This window comes from Equus caballus, chromosome 6 (assembly GCF_041296265.1).
Source record: "Equus caballus isolate H_3958 breed thoroughbred chromosome 6, TB-T2T, whole genome shotgun sequence".
Classification (NCBI taxonomy): domain Eukaryota; kingdom Metazoa; phylum Chordata; class Mammalia; order Perissodactyla; family Equidae; genus Equus; species Equus caballus.
In genome coordinates, this window is record NC_091689.1 from 14129239 (window position 1) to 14156529 (window position 27291).

The following is a 27291-nucleotide window of genomic DNA, read 5'->3' on the forward strand; positions in this document are numbered from 1 at the left end:
TTGAGACTTGGATAAGCCCATTCATCTCTTAACACCTGAGTTTTCTCACTTTTCAAATGAAAATGTTAAATGCTAAAACTGTGGGTCTCTTCTGGCTCTGTTGTCTGATGCATCTGTGGATTACTGGACGATCTGTAGATCACCAGACAAATCACCCTCTTCCTGCCTCTGAGACTTTCTGTCTGATGTTTTTCTTGCTGAAAGGACTTCCCGGTAACTCCATAAAACAAAGTCTAATCCTTGAAGCCCCGCTTAGAATCTGCCTACTGCTTTGTAGAGTTTTTCTTATGCTATTGTCTACAAATAATTTCTCCTTCAAACTCCGAGAGTACCCTGTACTTCTGCAAATGTACGTGTCTCATTCTGATGTATTGTGAAGTTTTTTCTGTCCTGTTCACCGTTAAGACAAATGGCCAGAGAGGACAAGGGCTATATCTTTTCATCGTTTTATTTCATGTGAAACTCAGCTCGATGCAATCTTTCTCAAAGTTGATACATGATAAGTATTTTTTGAAATACTTGTGGAATTAATAGGCATAGTGACTTGAGAAGGCTATTCAGCTTGAGGAAACAAAAGCTGTATGAGAAATGTTTGACCATTAAATGAAAAAAAAATCAGATCCTATGACTTAGAAAATTCCACACTGAAATCAATATAGTTATTCAGTCAAAAGAAAGCTATGATGAATGCTGAATTCATTGCTTCTGCTCTTAAGTGTCCTGTTTAAAAGAATGCCCATTCCATTCTAGGCAGATTTATTAGGGGAAAGATATAAAGAATATAGTCATAAAGCATTTAAATGTGGACCATTTTGTAGATGTCAAATTGTCATCAGTTTCTGTACAAATGACTGAGCTGTGAAAATTGATCACTTCTCAGCCTTTGGAGATAGAAAGATGCATTTTTAAAAGAAAATAATAGAGACCAACATTTTAAAGAAGGAATTCCAATCTGCTTAACATTATTCCTTATTGAACTTCAATAGTGAAGAGAATGAAAACACATTTAACTAAGTCATTTGACCTCTTTGGTGGAAGGGCACTGCATATATCCAGAGAGCTATTAATATGTGAGTGGTGGTCTTGAACGTGTGTGTTCCCAGGTAAAAATGGGTTTAAGTTATAAAATATTTGAAAATATTTTTTAATTAAAAAAATCAGTTTTTCAGAATTCAGTAAATGGATGGCAATTCCAAATTTAATGAAGTGTCTGTAGTGGTGCATAGTGTTTCTCGGTTGAAGCAAGCTCATTATTGTTGTTAGCTGATGGGAGCTAGGTTAATTAAATATTCTACCACTGCTAGAATAACCGATCAACTGGAGAATCTGGGCTATTGCTGTTCCCAAATGAAAGGAGTAAATATACTAAGGAGAATCTAAGAGGGGAAGAGAGAGTGTTAATAGCATGGATTTTCAAGCAGCATATCCTGTCTAGCCAGGTATACCCAGAACAGCTTACAGGAAAAATTTCAAGTCCAGAAGTCTGTAATGTTCTGAAAATTGATGGTGGAGGGAAAATTTCCCCTACATTTTCTTCTGGCTAAGTTTGTTACATTCAATAAAATAGCATTTTTGCATTTTTTGCATCTATTCCTTTGTTATAGATGGAAATGATATAATTAAGTCCAGAAAGAAAAAACATAGAAAAATAATAGGTAGAAAGAGTCAGAAAGTAGAGATTGGGGGCATCCATGTATTATGCAACCCTATATCTACCCACAGTGCTATGGGTAGTAATTTTAACGTGGCTTTGTTCCCATGACACAAATACGAAATCTAGGCTCCCAAGAATTAGAAGGCTGGGAAAGGATTTAGATGCTAGAAGCCCCCAACAGAATGAGCAGAGCTGAAGTGAAGCATTGCTCTGTTTAAGTTATCACATGAATATCAAAGATATCTGTATCCACAAACTAGTTTCCTTCTTTGATTGATTAGTTATTAACCACTTACCAATGATTAATGACAAGAGAGATATGTCAAAATGATGAAAGTTTCAAACCTAAGAAGTTAAAATAGATTGCCTCAGAGTGGTCCTTCTTTGGTTGGTTGATAATCTCACTTGAAGCCTGCAGAATTCACTTTGGCTTCTAAACCGAGCTATATTTATAATCATTGAATATAAACTATAATAAAATTGTCACTAATGTTTCAGCAAAAACAGCTTGATTCTATAGCCAGCCGTGATTCTCCATTTCCTTTTCATTGCCAAAACATTAAGGCGCATGTTCTGTGCTTGCTGCCTCTATTTCTTGTCCCTCATTCCATCCTTAATTTCCTGCAACTTAGCTTCATCTTCTGCTCACTCCGAAGCCACACAGGACTTCCTAATTGGTCGCTGGCCCTGGCCTCTTTCCTCTCTTGGTTCTCTGAAACTTCACACAACATCTGACATTGTCGATTACTCCATCTGAAGACATTTCTCTTGGTTGTTATGTGATGTGATATCTTCAGTAGCAGTCCTTTTTGGACTCCTGTCTCTTCCTCTTCCTTCTTTGGAGCTCTGCTCTTCTGACACCTGACTGGTACAGTGTTGTGATTAGTGTTTAAATGTTTATCTCCCCAACCAAATTGTTAGGATGCAATTCTGAGCTTTTTTTTCATTGTGGCAACTAGCACATTTTCTGGCACAAACTATGTGCCTAATATATATTCCTTGAATGATCAAATGGCTGTTTGACTAAAGTGAATGAATGTGTATCCAATCTCCACAATTGAATGTTAAGTTTTTGAGAGCAAAGACTATATATTTTATTTAAGTGCCCATGGTCTGTATGACTATATTTGCATAATCAGTTTACGTTTATGGATTTATTGACTTTTCCAAAGCTAATATTTTTAATAGCAAAGTCTAATAGAATTACCATGATTACCAAATATCAATAATAATCTGAGTTTTGCACAGGATGCTAAGATCAGCACTAGTTAATGTATTTAGGAACCAACTGCTCTAAGGAATATCGATGGAGAACCCAGGTTAGGATGATTTTTGTATAAAACAGTCAGAAGGGGAATCAGTCCCGTTACTGACTGGGGAAACCAGGCAGCACTTAACAAAGAAAATGGAAGCAAGTCCTCATAACGTAATCTAAATATTTTATAAAAGATTTAAAGTGGGCTCCATGAAAAATAGCATAGCATAGATTTTCACTGAATGGTTCTGGAAGCACTATTAAGACATTATGTTCTAGATGGGAAACTATCAGGTAGATTTTACATCATATTGAGTGCGGTTCATTTGCTGTTTAATTCCAGAAGATGATAAGGAAAATAAAAATATATCTTTATTTTTATAGCTTTGTTTGTTTTTAAAAAATTCTTTTGTTCAAGCAGCTTAAAAAAGAACCTCATTATAATGAAAGGTAGATTGGGGAGTCAGTTGAGGTCTGTGTATGGAAAAAGACACAGGAGTCAAATGTTCCAGAGAAAAAGATGGATTTGCCACTGAACAGCTGTGCTTTTAGGGCAAGTCAAACCTGTGAGTCTCAGTTTTTTCGTATTTATTTTAGAGGATTATTGTGAAAAATGAAAGAAAATCTTGTTCAGGCAAAGACCTTGTAAAATGTAAATTGCTGTGCAACTATAAAAGGTGATTCACTTTTAGATATCTGTGGAAAGAATAAATATTTTATTAAAAAATGAAGCAAAGTCAAAAATGCATTAAATTTTCAGAGATTCCGTATTGTTTGCACAGCTCTCTTCAGTTAGGCGTGGGTAAAGGAGCTGACATCTTCAGTGGATCCTCCAATACCTGATGTGAGGAGCATAAAGCATTGGGGAGAATGTAAGCCATTCTCCGTTCCCATAGGAGGCAGGCTATTTAAAGTTGCTGAGTGATATCTAAGCCTTGAAGATGGAGGAACATCACACCTGATGGAGCACAAGTCACCCCTCACCTATAAAGAACAGCTCTGGGAACAAAGAGGCCGTCTTCATTGTACAAAGGGTTGGGCAACATGACAACATGATCATGAAAGATGATTTATCAGCAAAAGAAAAAATTGAATATATCTGGGCTGTTGATGTGTTTTTCAAATGTAGTGAATATTTTTTTATTTTTCTGGTTACAAATGATTCATCTTTTAAAACAAAAAACTTTGCTTCCAAAAAGGTATAGGTATTAACCAATGAATTAGGCAAAAACCAAGATCCAAAGTGCTTAATATAAAAAATATTTAGTATATTTAACAGACGGAGGACTGTTAAAAGCGTGACTTGTGAAGTGATGTTTCTAAGCAGATTCTAATGGAATTTTATTTCCTGTTAAAAATGGTTACTCAAAATTGCAAAAACTTGTAAGGTTTGCATTTGAAAAATGCAACATCAGAGAAAAGCAACAAACACTCAAATTTTGTATAAAAACATGCGTGCAACCACACATATATAGAAAGAATGCTAACCTCCTAAATGCAGATTAACTAGCATAAGCAGGTGATGCATGAAGTGACCATCCATATTTCTCATAAGGGAAACGCTACAGACAGAAATAGCAGTTGAAACACTTCACTGTCAATTTTCTCATTTTTTATTAACTTCCACAGCTTTCCCGGTAAAGTCTTTATCCAGATGCTAATTAAGCATAGGTTTGCTTTGCACATCAATTTTTAATATTCATTCTTCATAGTTAAATGAAACCTGCAGCATGAGGTTTCTCCGGTTAAAAGCAGTCCTGACCTACTTCCATGTGAAATCAATGGAAACCTTAAAGAGACTCACAAGTAGCTGACATTTAAGGAGGCCAGCTCATATGCCACGTTCGTTGGTATAAAATGTGTTTCCCTGGGCCTTAGCATTCTTTCTCTCTTTATTAATTTTAAAAGTTCTTCTAAGAATAGAGAAAACTGTGGAAGCTGTTAAGCCAGATGAGTGAAGCCATACCTGAGTTTTGTGCCCCTGGGGGATTGTGAGCTTCTGTGTCAGTTACATTTGTAGCAGTTTCAAATTAACAGAAACCCCTAGGTCTAGGACTGAGGAAGGGAAAGAAAGGCCTAAAAGGCACCCACTTGCATTCAAATGTAATCCGCAAAAAAGCAGAACTGAATCCACCAGAATACGGTCTTCAGACATCTATGTTCCAAGGTTTTTGAAAGTAAGAGCATATGGTATATGGCAAACCTTTTTGAACACTCGTATGTTAGATGACTGAATTGTAGGACAAGAAATAGGAACAAGGATCAAAACCAGCTAGACGGAGGAGCGATAGTCATCGGGGCATGCAAGAGCCTCCTTAGTCTGCCTCTGGTGAGGGGCGCCTATGAAAGATCAGGTACGTTTCCTTCAAGTGTTGATATGCAGCCACATAAGGGCTCAGTGTGAAACTTGATGGCACTGGAGGGTTGGCCTCATGCTAAATTCCAGAATACTAAGCTAGAGTGGGGTGACCCTGTAAAATTGATGGAAGAAGTAGTGTTCAGTGTACATATCTTTTACTTTCTTGGTTAAGTTGATTCCTAAGTTTTTTATTCTTTTTGATGCTGTTAACATATAAATATCTTAACCATGTCTATGCATTCATTCAGTTTTTCTTTCATTCAATGAATGTTTCTAAAATACCTACTGTGCGCCAGGCACTCTGCTAGGTGCTAGAATCTTTATTTTGAAATGTCAGACACTAAAATCTAAAAATTCAAATGAAGATGAGAGATGAATGTATAATGGAGGGGGCACTTCTGAGGGAAGACGTGGCAGTCAAAAACATTGTTACAAAGATATAAATAGTAAAGAAGGCAGGCAGATTTAGAACTGAGCATTTTAGAAAGATGTCCTGTTTCTCTTTCTCCCATACCTCTGTATTGTACCATTCTGGCCCTCTTGGCCCATGTCTCAACATTTCCTCAGGCTCTGAAGCTCACGAAGGCCTGAGAATCCTGGATTCACTCCAGTGGGCTGGTTCTGGTGACCCTCAGGAGTCGTTTTTGGCTGAGGCATAATCATAGCCTCATCTGAAGATTCTTGTATTAGAAATATTGTTCTCTCCTCCCCTTCCTCCTGTTCCTTTTCTTTTTTCCTATTTTTCTCCCTCTTTTTTAACCCATGAGCCTAGCCCAAAATGGTTGGAATTCTCTGAGGCTTTATTCATCATTCAGATTGATTTTGCCACAAAGAAGTCCACTACCAGATAACTTATGGAACAGTATATTACAGTAATAAAAAGCGTTGGTAACATTAGAAATAAGGAATAACATCTAATCCAGGTCTATTTTTTTTCATTTAATTCACAAGAAATGAAAAATAAGCACTTCTATTTCTGTGGCTCTTTGTGATGAAACAGTTCATATATGCATTTCATGTGTGTGTATATGTCAAAGAGTGTGAAGAAAAGATGATGACAAAAGTTGAAACAAGCGGACAGGTGGCATATATCTAACCTAAAAAGAAACTGAAAAAAAAAAATAACAACAAAGAAGAAAGGAAGCATAAGGTGCAATGATACTGGAAAGAAATTTCCAAGAGAAGAACTCATGTCTTACCTTCCAAAGGGAGTAAGTGGAGAATAAGATCATTGACTCCCTACTCTCTGCCCTTAGACCATGAGTCACACATTCGGAGCTCAACAAATATTTGTTGGACCTTAGAAATAGCCTTGTTTGACTTCCTCATATTACAGACAAATTGAAATCTAAAGAGCTTCAATTACTTGACCAAAAATGTAATGTTGTGTGGAAGTGCAATCTGAAAGAGTTCCAGCTCTTCTGTGTTCTCTACGTATTATCGATATCAACATTTCAATATATTTCCACTGGTTTTGACTATAATTTTACTTGGTCTCCTTGACTAACTTCATTTAAAATACCATTTGGGGAGAAAAATATCTGGTTAACTGGAGACTTTCCCCAAACAAGTGCTTTTTTTTCTTCCCTCTTCAAATTTATATGTATATTTTTTTCCCCAAGAATACTATGAAAAGTTCCAGATTGGCCAAAAATGATTCTCAAACATCTTTCTCTAACCGTATTTATCGAAAGACTCGGTGAATGAAGATCAGCAGGAAATACAGTACTGTATACATTCAGTTGTGTAGCCATCAGTTACATTTCTCCTAAAAGAATTAATACTCCTGCTTTGCTTTTCTTATGAAATTTTTATAGCTATGACTTTTTTAACTCCCCCCCCCCAATATGGCCATTAGTAACTGTGATTCCAATAATGCTAATTTTTGCATTTACTTTGATTGAAATTAAATATTCTTATTACTCTTTGTGATGAAGGAATTATTCTTCTTAGCACCTAGTGTTTGCTTCAGAAACATTTATAAATATATTTTCAGAATTACATTTTTCAGGAAGAAAGGAAATGATACTTTTCTTCCCATGCATTAATATTTTTAGTTCCTGAATGCCTCTGTTTCTTTTAAAGAATATTGAAGCGTTTTTCCATCTGCCTGTTAAAATGATCTGAGTCTTAATTAAAGTTGATTGCACCTGTGCATATATTCAACTACCTACACACCTCCCACCTACTAGTGAAAAAGCTTGCCTTTCCTTCAGAAATTAAGAGGGAACTATGACCTTTTTTAAAAAAATCATAAGCATGGAAAACAGACAACACTGAGAAATAAGTATGATGTTTTTTGGCTATCTTAGATCAAAGAGTTTTTATCTTCTAATGATTGTTTGGCAGCTGGTGTGAAGAAGTTGGTTATCTTCCTTAAACTGCTGGTTTCCTTATCATTTTTAAGGCAGCCTAGCTGAAGAAGCCAAGTAAAAGAATCAAAATTCAACAATAAATTCTTACCCACCCACTCACTGGTTGCTTGTGTGTGTTCTTAGCTTTGGCAGTTCAGTCTCCCGTATTCATGAAGATAGAGAATAATCAGTGCAAATAAATAAGTGATGAAGATCATCTTAAAACTTGATGTGGTCAAACATTTTTCTTCTCCACTTATGAAATTTCTTTCAAGGAATTCTAATAAATATAAAATAGATTAACTCCTATTTGTTTTAGTTCTTTTTCCTTTCTCTTGGTAAGGAAGGATAGTTAAAATGCTTTTGGCTAAAGTAGGAAAACTCTGGGAAAATAAAGGACCCAGCCAGTCTACAAAAAGAATAATGAAAAGCATATTAAATGTTGCCAAAAATGTTCTGTTATGTATAGAACTGTGGTTCCAAACACTGGCTTTACTTTAGAAACTCTCTGGGAACTTTTAAAAATTACCAATGTCAAGGCCCCACCCTACAATTTAATTGTTGTCCAGGCATGGATATTTTTTGAAGCCTCCTCGAGTATTTCTAACATGCCCTTAGGACTGAGACCCTCTGGTATAGAATGTACTCTGGTACTTATCAGTAGAATCCTAAACTTGAAGATCCTTGAGTCTAGATGCATCATTTAATAGGCAAATGAAGACTCAGAAGGGGAAAGAGATTTGCCCAAGGCCTCACAGTTAATGAGGGGCTAAGTCTGAACTGGTACCCAGAGTCTCATAACGCTGAAGACAACTCTGTTTACACTGTACAGGCTGTGGTTGGGATATCCCAGATCACTGAATTTGGAGGAATGAACCCTCTGCACTTGGTTTCTAAATTACTGATATGAATCCATGCCCTGCATTATTAGCACCAATTTTATATCCTGAAACAGCATCTCAACCATTTCTATAAAAATGTGACAATAACCCATGCAACAGGAACTTCAATTTTGATCCCAAATGCTTAATAGTAATTTCCTATGCACATTAACTCAGTCTTGAGGATACATAAAAATGTTCTACATTATGAAAGTCTTCTCAAGCTATAAAAGGTCTAGCAATAGAATATTCTTTTGATCTTTCTGGTCATTATCCTTCTCTCCTATTGTTCAAAGGGTTATTCTGCCATGACCACTTAAAAAATATGTGAAAATAGAAACGCCGTTGAGGCATCGATAGAATTTCCCGTTTTTTTCTTATAAAGAAAAAATGAATTTGGATTCCTTGCATCCCATAGATAATTGGTCTACTTTCTCCCAGTGGCCTTAGTAAGTAGTGATTCTGCTCATAAAGCCAAATCTTGAATAGCTCATGAAAGGGCAACTCAAATTATAGCCATGGTTTCTTTATTCTTTTCATATCACTGTGACTTCTCCTTGGGCTTGGCATCTTTTCTTCTGCATTTTGGCTGTTTAATTGTTCTTGCTGTTGGCAGCACCTAAAGATATTTTGTATGTATAGTACAAAATACCACTTCTCCTCTGTCCTATGGTAAAGTATCATTAATTAGCTTGAAAATCTCCTTAAAACAGGCCAAAGGTGTAGTTTTAAGAACACTGAACTTGAGTAAAGGGACATTTTCAACAAATATTATTTCTGTAATGGATTTAAGCACACATGAATACCATTTCACTTTAAACTGAAAAAATAAAGTACATGATTTTAAGTTTTGGTCCCTTTTTTCCATGAAATTTCAAATTCAGAAGGCATCTTAGAGATGCTTTGGTTTAAATCCCTGATTGGAGAGATGCTTGCACAGAAGCAGAGAAAATAAGAGAACATACCCAGTGTCACCAGGATGATGGCAGAACCGTTACCAGGGTTGAGTTTCCCAAAGGATTAAACCCAGAAATCTTTATACTCTGCCAGTCTCTATTCAGCCTTACTTTGACTGGGGCAGTAGGAAGGAGGAAAAATGTAAAAATCACATATGTTCAAATCCCTGTGGCCTCCTTTCTTCAAGAAGATTCTTTTTTAGATTGTTAGCTGTATGTTAATTTGCTGCCTTGTGTCCTACTTAAGAATGATTCTACTGTCAGGTCGTCTATAACTGTTGGGATACGATTTTGGAATTTGTCAAAAGATGTAGACATCTTAAAACATCCTGAGTCAAAATGTGTGCTTGACCCAGGTTATAAAGATTTCATAATCCTAAAATCCTGTTTGTCAAGTATTTTAGGATTCTATTTGTCCCTCCAAGAGATTTTTATCAGTAGTTTCTCTATCAAATATGTGAAGAACTGGATTTAGAGGGAGAAAGATAAGTTTCAGCATTGTCAGGTCTTAAATGGGAAAGAAGAATTGAAAGCCTACCATTGGCATTATAGGGGCTGCAGATAGCTGTGGGCATAAATACTTAATGTGGTAAATTATAGGGAGACATTTGCATTTTTATGCACTATTTTGAAGTAAAAAGGATTGTTGAACAATAAGGACACTTTCCATAATTATGTTCCATTTTTAATATGCAGAGAATTGACTCTGGGTTCAGGGTAGTTATTTAATGAATTCTCAACATAACCTTGTCTGGTATTTCTCTCTCTAAACGTTGACATCAGATTAAGACTAGACACTGAGGTTGGTTAATAAAAAATGATTATCTTGTCATTGAACAGATGATGGATTTTGAATTCCAAAAAGTGATCTTCATCTGGTATATAGTCACAGGTTTGTCTGCATTGGCTACAAACACTAAAAATTGTTTATAAAAAGGTATGCTACAAAATATTTTCTGTTTCTGCATCTTTGCATCTATGTCCGTACACCCATTGAAAAGGATGTTAAAGAAGTTGATGACATCATAACATTGAGATGGTTATATCTGGACTTTCTGGGGATTTCATGTGCCTGGAAGTAAGATGGTGCTAATAATGAGCCTCTGACTTGGGATAACCCCTCACACATTTTCTTCCTGGTCCTTCTTGCACACTTCTCCTGGGAGAATCTTCCTTTAATACTGATGGCATCACCATACCCTACTCCTCAAAAATAAATATAAACTCTGTAGCCTGCCACTTAAAACCCTGCTTAACTTGTTTTCTCTCTTCTATGTAAATTCAGGCCCCATTCTTTTCTAATATAAAGCCTTCCTTCCAGACAGGCTGACATTATGGAGCCTGAACTGTTGTTTCTTTCCAGCTTTCTTTTGAAAGGATTTGCTTGTGCTGTTTTGTTAAGCTGGAAGTGTGTTGTCAGGCAGGATCAGCTTTTGGGAGGACAGGCCAAGGAGAGAGCCATGTGTGTTGAACAATTAGTTTGCTCTGGCCACAAAACTCATCAAACTCCGCCCCCTCCTTGTCATTCTTTGAATCACTATTTAATCAAGATTTCTTGACCTCCCAACTAGGAAAATCATTGCTTATACCCTTTCGTTGCACTACTGTCTCTCCTTGTCGCTCTTTTCAGAGCTCTAATACTGTGCTAATTCATGTAATTGTTTTCTCTCTCCCTTAGATGAGGAGCCCATGCCAGCAGAGGTCATGGTGTTTTATAGTCCATGCCTATTCTCTCACTGTCACAGTGCCTGGTATGCACGGTCTACACAGATGGAGCGGGGTATATACATTTTACCGTTGACTGAATATAATAAGAAAAAATATATATATTCTTTTCTTCACTTTCCTTTTTTTAATCAAAGAAATCCAAAAAATATGTCAGAGTAAACTGCTAAAGGCAGTCTTAAAAAATGCATGTTCTTTGTTTTCTGACTTATTTCACTGTTACTGATAAATAGCACTTGATAACTATGGTTTGGATTATTCAGTATGTTGAAACTGAAAACTACTATGGACTTCTTTCTAACTTATGTGTTGAAGTCTCTCAGGAGCAGAGCTGTGTGTAATCTGTGCTATTTAGACTGACAACTGATTTCTCAAATCTCACCATGTTAATTTTTGTGTTTATACAATCCGCAATTTTTTAAAAATAAAGTTTGTTTTTTGATTCTTTTAAAAAGAGGTAAATAATCTTCCTTAAAAGAGCCCAAACAAAAGAAAACGAAACAAAACGTTACTGGTGCAGCTATGTGTTCAGAGAGACCTGAGTTCAAATCCTGGTTCCTTCAAGTGCTCGCCTCTCACTGTCCTTGGGGAGCTTGTTAACGCACAAGACCCTTAGTTTTCCTGAACAGTAAAGGAGATCATTGTTCCTGCCAGGGAAGGTCACGTAAGGATCGGGAATATTGTTTGTAAAGAGTCTAGTGCAGCATCTGATCCATAGTAGCCACTGGTTACATGAAGCTCTAATCACAGTGCCGCTGCCGTTGTTTGTAAGACATTGTTTAGCGCTGACATTTCTACTTTTCCAATAGTAACTAGGAAACATCCACTTTCCTTTTTTACAGACAGGGAAAAACCTTGAGGATAGAACCTGTCCTTTTTTAACCAGAACTCCCATTTAGTTCAAGTCTCCTAATCAGGTGGCAGGAAAAATGTCAGATCTTGGGTTTGCCAATGATCGTAAACAAATCATCAATGATTTTTAAGAGCTCACTTTTTAAATTTATTTTAGAGTTCACTGTGATTTGATTGGAAGAGGAATTAAATTCAACTACAAAAAAGTCACTTTGAAGAATGTAGAACATTCTGAACTATAATGTGGAGGTATATTTTGGAACAGAAATAATGATATTATTGAAGCTTCATGAACTATTTTGCTTTCTGTAGGAACTTTGGTATCATAGACGTATAAAATTTTACACTTAGGAGGATACGTAGAATAATTTATTTCAAATCTACAATTTTATCTGAGGAAACAGGCTCAGGAAGGGAAGTTTTATTGAACTGACCTGAGAATAGACTTCAGATCATCTCAAACTTGTTCCAGAATGGCTTACTGTTTGGATATTTCTGAGAAATATTTTAATTTATTTCAACATAAACCCAAGTATATCTAATTTATATCTAAATTGTTTTTTATGATCAGGAAATGGTAAATATTTTCTTTGTGAAATGTTTTTAAAAATCTTATTTTTAAAATTGTTTCTTAGAGATTTTGTTCTTTGCTACTATTTTGGATGAAAAAGTATTTGGAAAAAATTTGAATGGCATTTTCTTCATTCAAATGAATATAAATAAAATGTCTAAGCTGTTTGATCATTTCAGAAACTTATCCACTCCTACCTTCAGTACCTACTTATTGAAGCCTTAGTATTTAAAATATATATTAAATACTCAACAAAGATATATTTATCAGTTTTGTATTTTTATTGCAAGTAGAGCTAAGAGAGAAGTATTGCTTGCTGAATTCTTGTACTGTATTTAGCAATTTAACTAATCTCTCTGTCCTTCATTTTTCTGTTATGCCGATAAAAATATTGTCTTCATTAGAAACTCAAGGATATTATATTTAGACTATATTTTATAAGAGGGAAAATGAGAAATAATGTCTGTTAAAATCTGTGTTAGGATAATCTAACTGCCATAGCAAACAACCCCAAAACCTCAGTGGCTTCATATATGACTTATCTCTTGTTCATGTCACAGGACATCACATGTTCATGTCACAGGACATCACATGTATCACAGGCATGTCACAATCACTTAGTGGGTTCAGTGGAAGATGGGCAATTTTCCCCACAATTATTGAGAATTTTCCATCTGGTGGCTATTCTAGCACCTAGGACCTCAAAAATTCCTAGCTAGCAAGAGGGAGATGCAAGAGGATGAGGATTTTGTGGGAAGTTTTATGATCAAACCTAGAGGTGGTATACATCACATCCACCCACATTTTTGTGGGCAGACCTCAGTTATATGGCTCTCCCTAACTGCAAGGAATGCTGGGAAGTATGGTTTAACAGTCTGTCCAGAGAGAACAAACAGATTTAGTCAGCATCTGGCTAGTCTCTGCCCACTGGTCTTCTTGGCTTCCGCATTACAAGAACAAACAAAAATAGAGTTTATGTTCTCTGAGCAAATTGCATCTCGTTGCCCTGCGATACTAGAATTTTTTAAAGAAAGTGTTACTAAAATATGTCAACACTTGAGCTATGCCTGATGACTTCAGTGAAGATTTCTTAGGTAGAGATAATTTGGCAGTATCTCTACAGTCCCCACAGACATTGATAAAAACTGACAGGGCCAGCCCAGTGGTGTAGCAGTTAAGTTCTCACACTCTGCTTGAGCAGCCCGGGGTTCATGGGTTAGGATCCTGGGCATGGACCTATGCACTGCTCATCAAACCACGCTGTGGCGGCATCCCACATAGAAGGACTAGAAGGACTTAGAACTGAGACATACAACTATGTATTGGGGCTTTGCAGTGGAAAAAAAAGGAAAAGGAAGATTGGCAACAGATGTTGGCTCAGGGCCAATTTTCCTCACCAAAAAAAGCCTGCAGAAAACCCCCCAAACAACTGAATAAATCATGTGGACATTTGGTTGAAAGTTGTTAAAGACAAAGCATGGTCTTTAAAATTCTATTTATTTTTTCACTCTGCAAATAAGCGTTATTCCTTGCAACCATGAAAAAAGAACTGTTGAATATGTCCGTACGTGAGTTCCAGTGTCTTATGGTGAGAGATATATGCTGGGTGTTGGTCAGGAAACCTGTTTATCAGGTCTTTGCTAATTGCCGTTTGTGTGACCTTGAGCAAGTTGTTCTAAGGCTCTGAGCTGCTTTTACACGTGTAAAATGATTAGTATTCTTTGCACATTCCATTCTACTTCCATGTCTGTCATCTATTTTGTTATGTTATTAAATAGTGTGCTTCAACTACTTTGTTAAAACCAAGGTTTTACCGTACGTGTCTTCTTAACATGAATCTGGACTTTCTTTCCGATTTTATTTAAAACCATGGAATTTCCAGATGCCTAAGCTGTTGTGCTTTCTCTATTTATATTTGAAGAGAAGGCATCCCTTAGTTGTTGGAATTGACACAACTGACCCCAAATGACAGAGTTCACAGGAGAAAAAAGCAATAATAAAAAATAAAAAATTGCCCCTGCTCCCGGGTGCCCTTTCATTGTGGCAACATGGGAGCCTTTGCCCTCTTTTCCCTGGAGACTCAGGAGGTGGAATAATCGAATGGCAAGGAGGGGACCCTGGTGCTTGCCTGGACTCATCGTGTCAGGCTGTCTGGCTCTGATCTACTCCAGACATCACAGTTTTAAGAGACACAGTGACATGCAATGAGTGTCCAGACCAGGGTGACTGGGAGAGGAAGAGTTCTAGATTTGTATTCTGAAGGAGATGTGACCAAGGGGTGACAGACTGCTTCACTCTGCATTGTTAAAAGTGTTTACTTTAAAACAGAAATAGGAGCTGGCCCAGGGCTGTAGTGGTTAAGTTTGCATGCTCTCTTTGGCGGCCTGGGGTTCTTGGGTTTGGATCCCAGGTGCAGACCTTTAAATCGTTCATCAAGCCATGCTGTGGTGGCATCCCATGCACAAAACAGAGGAAGATTAGCACAGATGTTAGCTTAGGGACAATCTTCCTCAAGCAAAAAGAGGAGGATTGGCAACACATGTTAGCTCAAGGCCAATCTTCCTCACCAAAAAAAAAATAATAATAATAAAAATAAATAAATAAAATAAATAAGTAAAGCAGAAATAGGGGCCGGCCCAGGGGTGTAGTGGTTAAGTTTGCATACTCTACTTTTGCAGCCCAGGGTTCACGGGTTCGGATCCCAGGTGAGGACCTACACACTCCTCATCAAGCTATGCTGTGGCAGTGTCCCACATACAAAATAGAGGAAGATTGGCACTGATGTTAGCTCAGGGACAGTCTTCCTCAAGCAAAAAAGGAAGATTGGCAACAGAGACAGGACTACCAACAACCATCAAATGGTGGTGCTTGGAGAGGAGCTGACTTGAGTTCTATGTAAGAGCTTTCTAGCAATTAATGATGTTCAAAATTGAGCCAGGCTTTCCCATGAGGGGGGAACACCCCCTCCCCAGACCTGTCCTCCCAAGGCAGGATGACTGTCTCAGCAATTACATGTACTCTCACCTTGCTTTTCATGAGCTGGCGCAATTGTGATTTCCAAGGTCTCTTTCAGCTCTAAAATTTGATGACTGAATCTAATACCTATCTGATAATGCGTAATGCAATTTCGTTCAGTAGCTCCTTTAGCATTTCAAATGTGTTGTCTTTTCTACCTAATTAATCGGCCTCGATCACCTTTCATTATTTTCATTGTTCAGCAGTTGAAATACAGTGAGAGACTTCGATCCTGCTGACTACGCGAATATGAGAGGGACAATTCTGAAGAGCTCTTTATGTCCACAGGATGCTCAAATGCTTATCAGCAGCATGAGCTTTGGTCCCTGTATTGCCAGGCACAATTAGAGTCCATATTTTAAACCAGGGGATCCCTATTTAAGAGTGTGAAATTTCAAGAATAACAATAGTCACAAACCACAAGTATGAAAGCCTCTTTTCTAAATCATCTAGATGTTCATAGAAACAACTTAATTATATGACAAATTAATCCTTTTAAATATTGCAAAAAAAAAAAAAAGATCACGGAATCTTAAGTTCGCCCAAGAAAATGGTGTCCTGGTCATATTTCCAAATAATGCTAATTTTTCCCAGGCAAATTACTTGTTTTCTGGTCTATCATTAGCAAGTCAATTAGAAACATGCAAGAGTTAACAAAAAAATAATTGTGGCTACAGTAGCTAACTCGTGTTTTCCAGTGAGGGTTATTGGTTCATGCCATGGCCCATGTGCTGGGTGAGTTGGAGAGGTGGGAGGAGAGGCTGCGCATCACGGCCCAAGATGGACTTAGAGGCAGGAGTGAAAGCTGATGAGCTAACTGTCCTGGGAGGAGCATGCATGTATTCATTTGTCCTATCAATTTTCACTGAGGACTCTATTATATAATGAGTACCAACATGAAAGATGTAGTATTTAGTCTTCGGAAGCTTACAGTCTGGTGGGGGGACCAGACATGTAAGTCAACAATTATAAGTAATAAGTAATAACAGTGATTTGACCCCAGCAGCTACCATATACACAGCTACCTCACGGGAGGTTTACAACTGCTGGAATGAGAACCAAGGCACAAATGTGTCACCTTGAACCAAAGGAGCTACAGCCTTGGTTCCCCACAAATGTCATACCACCTCATACTTCACCTGTCCAGGTGCAGACCAACAGTCAGGGGTTTACAATCAACAGGCGAGTGCAATGTCACACTTTTATCTTACTGTAATTACAAAGGTGAAAGTACTGCAAAATGGTAGGACTGGAGTAGTCCATGCCTGATATTAACCCTTCACTCACATCTTTAACTCAAACCAAGGAAAGGAATTAGGAGAAGACTTTCTGGAATGATAATATCCAAGTTAAATAATCCCAAACAAGGAGATGTGACTGATTAGCTAATCATCTTATTTTGGGGGAGAAGTACATCAGGCTGAAGAAATGGCAAATATAAAGAAGATAACTCACAAACCCCACAATTAAAATATGTGATGGGAGACAAATGTAGAGGGGCTACCATAATCCAGTTCATGAAGGGCCATAGGGCCAAACCCAAAGCACTGGGGCTGATTCCAAGGCCACGGGAAGCCTTTGGGTTCACTCTGGAAGTAATGTAGAAAGGGACTTGAAGGGGACCATGAGAGGAGACAGGCAGGTAGTGAGTTTTTTCATAATATAAAGGAGGAAAGATGAAGGCTAGAATTAAAGCAGTGATGGTGGTGAGGGAGAAATGTGGAAAAGCATTATACATCTCTGTTTCCCGTCAGGGTCCTGAAGACGGTGAAGTTGTGGACACTCCCCATGTTGGGGATAAGGTAGTTTAGGATGATGGCCAACTGTCTTTCTTGGGTACCTAAAGGAACGCTGAGAAAAAAAATAAAATAGTTGCTAGCAATGCTGTGTAAGGAACTTTAAATGCATTATCTCATTTAATCTTCACAGGAACACAATAATGGCAATTGTTATTATCTCCATTTACAGATGGGGAAATTGAGGGTCAAGTAGCCTTGACTAAGGTGAAATAGCAAATAAATGGCATGGCTGAAATATGAACTCATTGTCCAACTCTGAACATCATGATCTTTCCAGCCAGAAAAAGAGCAAGTTTGGAGACAGCATAATGCTATCATTTTTAACAAGTTGACACAGCCATATGTAACTGTCCATTGGTGCCGTACAGTTTTCTTTGTCTCTAGAGTTTGGGGAGGATTTTTAGGTTGTGGAGATTTATAAGAATCCTCAGCACCTTGTCATTGTTGAGAGAGTGAATGTTGATGAGGAAGAGTGAATCAAAGATTCTGGGCAAACTCAGTATCTTGTGGGGAGCAGATCTGATGGTGAAAGCCATCAGACCTGGGGAGGCAAATTGCTCTAGGTGGCCCAGGGTACAGGGCAAGAATCGAGAGGGAGAGAGATGAGGTAGAGGCCGGAGAGACAAATGAAGACCCAGAGACAGCATAAAGAGACAGAAAATGGGAAAACTTTGAAAAGGAACTTCAGAGTTAGCAGCATGAGGTGTGATAGAGATTGGAATCCTGGAAAGAATATTTTCATCATGAGAAGATTGCTCTTGATCTCTTATCCTTATTTGTCTTCTTCAACTTAAACACTGCAAGAAGTTTAAGACAATAGTATGCAAAACACACAGTCTGAAAGACAAATGTAATGAAATAATGCATGCATTTTTTCACAGCAAGATTTCAATTCAAGGTCAAGTTTCAATGTAAGCATCAGATTTTAGATCAATAATCAACATTCAGTCGTCCATTCAGTGAATAGAGGATGAACACATTCTGTATAGTTGGGCTTGTGCTACATGTTGGGTTGTAATGGTGAACACTGAAAGAACTTAGATTCCACATAAAACTTTACCACAGCACTTAAGATTGATCTTGTTCTGGAAAGTTTATGTTCCTAAAATCAATCTTGCTTTCAAGACTTTAAGAAAACATTGATATATATGGATATGGATAAATATGTCCTTATTCCTCTGAATAGATTTCTTTGAGCTTCCAATATCGTATATTTTTCTTAGTCTAATTGTCCACTTTCCATTTGTCTCTTTTCAATGGCTATTTTGAAGATTTTCATATTTATTTTAAATAGAAAATGCATTTTGTAGGAAGCTTTTCTGGAATATATATGGGAAATCAAATTTATTCCCAAATAAAATGCTCAATAATACACTTATGGGTTTTTTGGGTTCTTGTTTTTACAGATTTTTCAGCTCTGCCTTCTATTTAGGAGGCAGATGTTAAAGCACAAAGGCACAAGTCTGAGTAGCATGATTTCTTCCATCCTTTTGTTCAAGTTTTGCTAAATATACCTGCCAAAATTCACTGAAGACTAACCTCTGGGACTTGAAAACAAAGAAGGAAGAAAAGAAAAAAAAGACTCCTTTTTGTTTCCAAAGCTGTATTGGGCTTTTATTTAGTTGAAGTTTGAGACCTAAGTGACAACTCCCTGGTATTGTGTATGCAAGTAATTTGAATGAGAATAAAGAAAGTGATGCTGGTGGAGGTGCCCTGACACACAGCCTCAGCCTTTCCTACTAAAGTGTTGTCCGAACCTGCAAGAACAATATTGGACCCCATGTTAAGATCGAGCATTTTTTAATTTGATTAGTTTCAATTCCAGTGGTAGAAGTGTGTGTGTGAGACAAGACAAAAAACGGTAAATGCTTAATGAGAGCAGTAGGAAAAAATATAGACGTTGGTAATAAAGCAAGCATCCCAATGGTTTGTGTAAAATCTAGAAGAGAAGGTGGAGTGAAACAGATGGGTCATTAGGCTTTGAGGCTGTGACATTTGGAAGCCAGAGTTACATTTTCCTTGAAACTGAATAAACAGCTTGGAGATAGTCTATGATCTTTTCTGATACTGATTTTATTCCATTTGACTCGGGGCACTGAAAAGCAAGTGTTGGTTAAATTGTCTTGCTGTAATTATGATGCTAGAATGTATTACTTTAAAAATATTTTGACTTCTTATGTTTGATTTCAGTGTAACTCGGACTTAGTCTTATCTACAGTCCCATTTAAAGACCAGGAATCTTTCTAAGGTTGTTACGAGACCACTCTCTTGGTTTAAGTTCTGTCTCATAGAATAATATTCATGACATATGTTTGCACAAGTGCAGAGCATCTTGGAGCTGGAGGGGACTATAGCAATGTGGAAATAAATGAAGACCCAACAAATGAGAACAGGCAAAGGCTATTTGCTCAGAGCTCACTATAGCAAGGCATTCACTTTCATTTGACGGAGACTCAGAGGCAGGGAGAAGAGTGGGAAAGCAGATATGCCCCAAGTGGAGGCTGTTGTCATGGGGAAGTTGTAGGCAAGCCAAGAAGGAGCAGGGCATCCTATGTGATTGATTAGAGGTACATAGTTGACTTCCTCTAGTTGGTCCTATATTGGAAGCAGGGGCCCAAATTCTGGAAGCTGTCAGTTATTAATCAAGTCCTGGATTTTGGGGCCAACTGTCACACAGGTTATTGTTTGACTTCCTGGATTGGTTGCTAGATACAGTGGTCTGACTTCCTATACATCTGACTTATAGACAGACAGTAGGTTGGTTTCCTGGGCTCCTTCCTGTAGATAGTGGGTGCAGTTCTATTTTTTCATGTGGTCCTGCAATTTTCTGTTTGTATATTCAGCCTCTCAGTGATTATCTAGTCCAAGTGTAGAAAGATTAAATAAATTCATAAAGGATAAATGGCTACAATTTACTTAAATTAATACTAGTTTTTACATATGTTGCTCAGTTTAGTTTTAAAAATATTTTAAAATGTAGCATACTATTAGATCCTTCAGATTAAGTTGGGGGAGTTAGGCAGAGCTGGTATTATCTCTGTTTCATTATTAAGAAAAATGAGGCTCCAAGAGAAGAAATCAAGATCTTAGTGATATGGGTCACTAGCCCATGACCATGACCAGGGCTGCAAAGCTGGGCCCCTCAGATTCCTCACCCAGGGCTACTTATGTATTACAACCTGTTCTCTCTCTGCCCCACAGATTCAGATAATGGGGAACATGTGTGATATTTGGATTATCACACTGCTGAGGGTTGATTAGTATTTGAACCTACATGCAAAGAAAACAGAGTCCAGATTCTCTGAACCATTTCTGTGATTTTTTTCATTATACTCTTTCTCAAAGATTCTTTGTTTGATTTAAACTTTCAACCTGGTGAATTTTACAACTTGTGATTATTAGATAATCAGATTTTTGCAAAATGCTATTAGCTCTGTGCCACTTTAATACATTCATAACACTCGCTTGATTCTCCTGTTCCATTAGGAACATTGGATTTCCTACACCCATCAGAAAGATGCCTGAGGAGTTGAGAAACCTACTAAATTAATTAATTAATTAGATACCCACTGAGCAATATGCTAGGTGCTGGAGGCACCAAATGGAAAAAAAAAAAAAAAAAGCAAGGAACAAAACTCAGTCCCTGCCTTCAAAGAACTCAGGGCCTTTTGAGAAGAGCAGATATGTAGAAAGATGATATAAGACAATGTCAGTGCAGAGATGACCATATCCCAACATGGGGTGGTGATATTGGGGAAGGCTTCAGAGGGTACTTAAATTGAGTAACCAGGGCTGAGGAGAGTCTAAAGAGCAAAGACAAGATATAAGGGTATTCAAAGCAGGGGACATAGGAGATATTAGCTACAGAAAACGGTGTTGTTTTGGTTGGAGACGGAGTGGGGAGGAAGAAGCTGCAACTAATTAGTGATGTTTCTTGAATAAAATGTTCAAGTGGGAAGAGATGAAGTAAGGAAGGGAAGAGTGAGATGGTGGAGAATCTTGTGGGTCATAAGAAGGAGCTTAGGTATAATTCTCTGGATAAGAGGAGGCTTCTGGAAGGATTTTAGTCAAGGGTACGTTCCTGAACAGGTTTGCATTTTTGTTTTTGTTATTTCTTTTACAAGGTTAGTTTTTTTTTTTTTTCTAGGAAGATTGGCCCTGGACTAACATCTGTTGCCAGTCTTCCTCTTTTTTCTTTTCTTACATTTTTTCTCCCCAAAACCCCAGCACATAGTTGTATTTCCTAGTTGTAGGTCATTCTATTTCCTCTATGTGGGATGTTTCCAAAGCATGGCTTGATGAGCAGTGCTAGGTCCGTGCCCAGGATCCAAACTGGTGAACCCTGGGCTGCCGAAGCAGAGTGCGCAAACTTAACCACCTGGCCCGTGTGTTTTTGTTTTTAACACTTCTCTACGTGCATTACAGAATGCTGTCACATCCCTTCCATGAAAAAACACTTGATTGGATTTGCATTTTAAACAGATCGCTCTGACAGTATATGGGGCTTGTACTCTGGGAAGTCAAGGAGAGAGTCAAGGAGACAAGTTGCAATAATTCAAGGGCGATGATTAGAACTTGAACCAGAGCAATTGAGATAGACATGATACAAAGTGCAACAGAAGAGAGAGCAAGATATTCAGAGATAAAATCTGCAGAATCTACTGACTGATGGATTTGGGGAGAAGCAGCTAAAGAAAGGGAGAGACAAGCTTTTAGCTTGGATGGTTGGCTGGACAGGAGGAACCATTAGTTTAGTAAAACATGGTGTCAATGTAGTATCTGAAATGTTAAATTTGTGTCATCCATGGAGCATCCAGGTGGATTCAGCCAGCAGACAGTTAGGGGTGTAAAAAACTATTTAGAAATCGCTAACAGTCAAATGACTGCTAGTTGAATCCTGGAAGATAAAAATCACAGAAAGAATATATATAAAATGACAAGAACAGTGGCTAAGCTAGAACTTTGGGATAGACAGCACGTAAGCAATGCGTGGAGGAAAAGAAGGTATGAATGACACAGAAATGGTGTTAGACATAGAACACAACACAGGAAGATGGGCCATCAGTAAAGCCGAGAGAATTGAAGATATAAAGAAGAGAACAACCAAAGAGTTATAAAATAGCTTAAAAAATGTCTTTTCAATTTGCCAACTAAATGGCACTAGGTGACCTTAACAAAAACAGTTTTAGTAGAGTGGTTGGGCTGAATTCATGTCACCGTAGGTAGCAGAATGGGAATGAATGGAAGGTGAGGAAGTAAAGAGGTTGAGTGTAAAGTGCTCTTTAAACAAGACAGAGTTACTAAAGAAGACTCAAGATTCATTGAGGTTCTCCTCCTCCAAAGAGAAAACTATTTCCCAGCGATATTTACTGGCACACCTTAGAAAAAAGGCCCCATGTTGATCTCCATCCATGTTAAATTTAAACGCTGTAATCTCCAACACTTGTGTGAGTTTCCAAAAACACTTTGAAAGCATTTTAGAAAATCATTCTCTAATTTTTTAAGGGAATCTTGGAAGGATTTGACTTTTATTTAACGGAATGTAATTCTGATTAATACACAGAATCGACAGAGGAACTGAAAGTCCGAAGCCACAGCACGGAGCCATTACCAAAGTTGGACAGCAAAGAGAGAGGGCATCACGGGGCATCTTCCTCCAGAGAGCCTATCAAAGCTCAGGAATGGGATGGAACGCCAGGGCCACCTGTGGTCACCAGTAGACTGGGAAGATGTTCTGTGAGCCCCACCTTGTTAGCAGGAAACCACAGCTCAGGTAAGAAAGATAATGATCTCCCAGACGGTAATTCCTTGTGATTCTAGAAACTAGTTTTAGGCAATTATCCCTTAGAGATCCGTAACTACAGATATCTCTGTCTCTACTCATAGAGATAGCATAAGTAGCTTTTCACACAAATAAATGCAACTCCAGGGAGCATTATTCAAATAGATGACAGAGAATTGAATGGTGCTTCTTAGAGCTGTGCAATGTGGCAGCCCCGACAACTCAAAACATTTGTACTAAGTTTCTTCAGAAGCATCTAGAGAGCTCGTCTAAAGCAGTTTTAATTTATGAAGTTTAAGTGATTTAGAGTTTATGCCTCCTTTGCTTCCAAAAAGATTTAGGCAACTGGAAGAAAAACTGAACAAAAAGTAAAATTGAGGATAAAAATGTAACAAAGATGATCTGAAGGCAGGAGAGAGAGTAGATTTTGGGAGGCGTCTGAAGTGGTGAGCTGAAGACAGTAACTGGGCATTGGGCGTGGTACTCAGTTTCCAAATCTATGTTAAAAGAGAGAGAAAATTATAATCGAATACACCTTTACATTTCACAAGTTGAAATTAAAACCAGCCGTGCAGACTTGCATTGTTAAGAGGTAAACATTATTAAACATCAATTTTTTAAAAGCAGCATATGTTTGCTTTGAACCGATTAATCTACATAATGGACTCACAGAGAGCTGTCACTTGAAATAAACAACGAATAATCAAGCCATCGCCTGTAGTTTTCAGGTTTCTATTCGTTAAGAGTTTTAGGGCTCTGAAGAAAAGACCAATTCTTTAATGTTCTTTTCAACTCTGATCCTCATCGTGGAAAGCAATTTACATGAATTGGGCCTGTGGGCTCTCTGACAGTCATGCACAAGCTAAAATTGAAACAGGATGAATGGTCTCCATATTTGGGAAAGGATGTTTCTAGAACAGTACCCACCCAGAAACAGAGCAATAGTTTCCCTAGACTTGAAATGTAACTTAAAGCTTTGGTGATGGAGCTGTATCAAGAATCAATATGGATAACCAATGCGACAGCGAGTTCAAGTCCGGGAGAAGGAACATTATGTGAATGTAGCAGAAGTGTAAAAATATATTTTTGATAGTAAAGTATAAATAGCTATAGATATATGAGAAGATGATATCTGTGCATTTTCTCAAAAAGAAAAAGAAACAGAGGGGACAAATAGTATTTTGTAAGAAAAAAAAGCCACCCCCAAAGAAGGTTAACATCACTATTCAGTTAGGAATTATGATTAATTTTAGGTTTATTATTAATATTAAAAAATTATCTAATTTTATACCAGTTCTATCCAAAAAACATGAACAATAGCTTCTCCTGTTATGACCAAAGATTATTTTATAAAAAGCAGAAGCATTACTTGAGTGTTTGTTACATAACAGTCACTGTTCTGATCTGAGAGCACAACGACAAATAAGACATCTTTGCATTTAAGTGCTCAAAGTCAAATGCAAGACAGACAAATGGATCATGGCAGTATTATGTATTATATACAAATAAAATGTGAAGTAGAAGAGAAATCAATCAGTTTTTCTTGGGAAGTTATGATTTTGGCAAGAACAATCAGAGGCTTTTCTTGGATAAAATAACAATTACTTTAGGATGTAACGTTTGAAGTAGAGCTTGAAACATCAAGAGCTGCTCCCTAGGAAGATGACAGAAAAGAAGTCTGGCTTCTGGATGAAAACCTAAAGCGCTATGGGATGGAGCCTAGTGTGTTTGGTGTGAGGGATGGGGGAAGATTGACTGAAGAAACTGCAAAGTAGGCCGGGACCCGATAGCAGGCATCCTGAGGGCCTTGTGTATTAGATAGAAATACGTTCAGCCACAAAGTACCAATTAACAGAGGCTTAAGTGATAACCGCCTTTGTTAACTCCTATAACAGCCCATCTGGAAGGAGGCAGCTCCAGGTGTTTTGCAACTGTTGAGTGAGTCATCCAGGACCCGGGAACTTTCTATCCTTCCGACTCTTCTGTTCTGCCACCCTTGACGATGTTTTTCACCATCACGAGCTGTCTATGACACTTCTGGACATCATGCCCTAGTAGACTCTCCCTTTAGTTAGTCAGAACTGGGGAACACGTCCTCTGGACCGATTGCTGAGTGAAGAGGAATGGGATTGCCGTGTGCTTATAGAGGGCCCTTCCTTCCTTCAAGTCAAGGGGCCCCTGCCTTGTACCTGGAAATGAAATCAGCAGTCTATTGGCAGAGATAAAGGAGGATGATGTATAAGCAGTGGACAGTATCTCCCACATCCTGGTGAGGATTTGAACATTATGTGTTGGATATTTTGTAGTCATTTAAATATTTTTAAAAATAGATATAGTATAATTCAGTTTCCATCGTGAAAGATCCAATGATGACTCCAAGGCTTCAAGCATGGGTGACTGGGAGCCCATTTGCTAAGATAGAGATAATTAATATGAGATGTGGAACAAGGTTTAATTGGGAAAAGTCAGGACAAATTTTGACGAAGTTAAATTGGAAGTTCTCTGGGACATCTAACCGAGAAGCTAGTAAACACTTGGAATTACAGGTCTGGAGCTAATGAGAGTTAGTGGTATTAAAGACTGAGACTGGAGACCTTTGGAGTGGTTAGAACCCCAAGACTAGATAATTCTCAACTAGAATAGCAGGAAACTGAGATGGAAAAGAAATGGAGATTGGACCCTGGGGAATCCAAACATTTCAAAGTGTGGGCAAAGGAAGAAGAGCCTGTGAAATAAGTGGAAATGAAACAACTAGATGGCCCACAATTAAACTTTTACTGGATGCTTAGTAAGTTTCATAAAAATAGGTAAACTGTAGTATATTTTTGACACTTTGATCTGAATCTTCTAAGAAATTCAGAGTGTAAACAGAATTTATAACCTACTTTCACTTTCTTCCACTGGAAACTCTTGAAGCATCTCTTTTGCTTTGTGGCGTCTAAAATCTACTCTCCTGAGTCTTTTAGCTCTGTTTGTAGAGCAGTAAATTGTCTACTGACCAGAAAAAAATGGGAAAAATATCTTTAGTCCCTCACACTCTCCATCTTAGACTATGAAGGAAGTAAATAAAGGTGGAAGAAGAAAAGATTTTTGTTGTATTTTCAATAAAGACATTTTTGTGTACATATTAAAAAAAAAGTGAAATGTAGGGGCAAATGTAGTCACTTATATAATGTTGGTGTAAATCAGGGCTTCTTATATGAAAATGAAACCACCAACATGAACACTCAAAAGAGCACTTACATTACTTGAATTTTTAGAAGTCAGTGCCTCCCAAATACATCGCGGAACTTATGTCTATGAAGCCTACCCTTATACCAGTTTTGAGGGAAACAAGGGAGAAAAGGAAAAATGTTTATGTTCGTAGTTTTTATTTTCCTAGGAAGAAAGAACTTAAAATGTACCAATTCTATACTAGAAAATGCCTTAGTTCTGTGAGCAAAAATGTGTAAAATAGAATATCTGAAGTTCCCTCACCTTTGGTGTTTTAAACAAACCATGCACTACTTGGAGAATACTCATCAGTGAGACGGCCTTTGTCCAGAATAGGCAAATAACTAGTGAAGAGAGTATTTTGGACTTGCTATTTTGGGACAATAGAAAATGAGTCATTATTTACTCTTTCTCCTTTTTCACGCTTCCGTTTCAGTATTGTCTCCTTGTCACTGGGCCACTGAACTACTAATTCTCTACCAGAAACACTAGAACTGCAACTGATAGTTCTCTTCCCTGAGTAACAGAGGTACTCAAGTCTACACCTAACACTAGACAGGAAAGAAGATTCCACCTATAAATCTCCCTCTCTCTGTCAACTCTCTGCCTCTGGTTCTTTCTCTTCTTCTCTCCGGACTCTCTCTCTCTTTCCCCCTCCCTATCTCTCCCTTTTTCTCTCCCCTCTTCTCTCTTTCCTCTCCCTCTCTCTCTCTTTCTCTCTCTCTCCCATACACACACACAGGCACACAAACTCCTACCAGTCACAGACTATCGCTTTACCAAAAGTAGTTTAGCCACTTGAAATGGTTGCTCTTAACAGCTCTTTTGAGGAATGGAGGAACTACTGAAGTCAAGCGAAGGAATGTGTCAGGAGA

The 27291-nt window shown here is 37.8% G+C and overlaps 1 protein-coding gene across 9 annotated transcripts in view; it reads left to right on the plus strand.

The window, feature by feature from the left end:
• Positions 1–27291, plus strand: part of NYAP2 (neuronal tyrosine-phosphorylated phosphoinositide-3-kinase adaptor 2) — a 257163-nt gene that overhangs the window by 162561 nt on the left and 67311 nt on the right. For all 9 annotated transcript variants that reach the window (XM_023642441.2, XM_070269342.1, XM_001915660.4 and 6 more), the window contains one exon: positions 22985–23194. In XM_023642441.2, coding sequence (XP_023498209.1) covers positions 22985–23194 — 210 coding nt within the window. The remainder of the gene's footprint in view (positions 1–22984; positions 23195–27291) is intronic.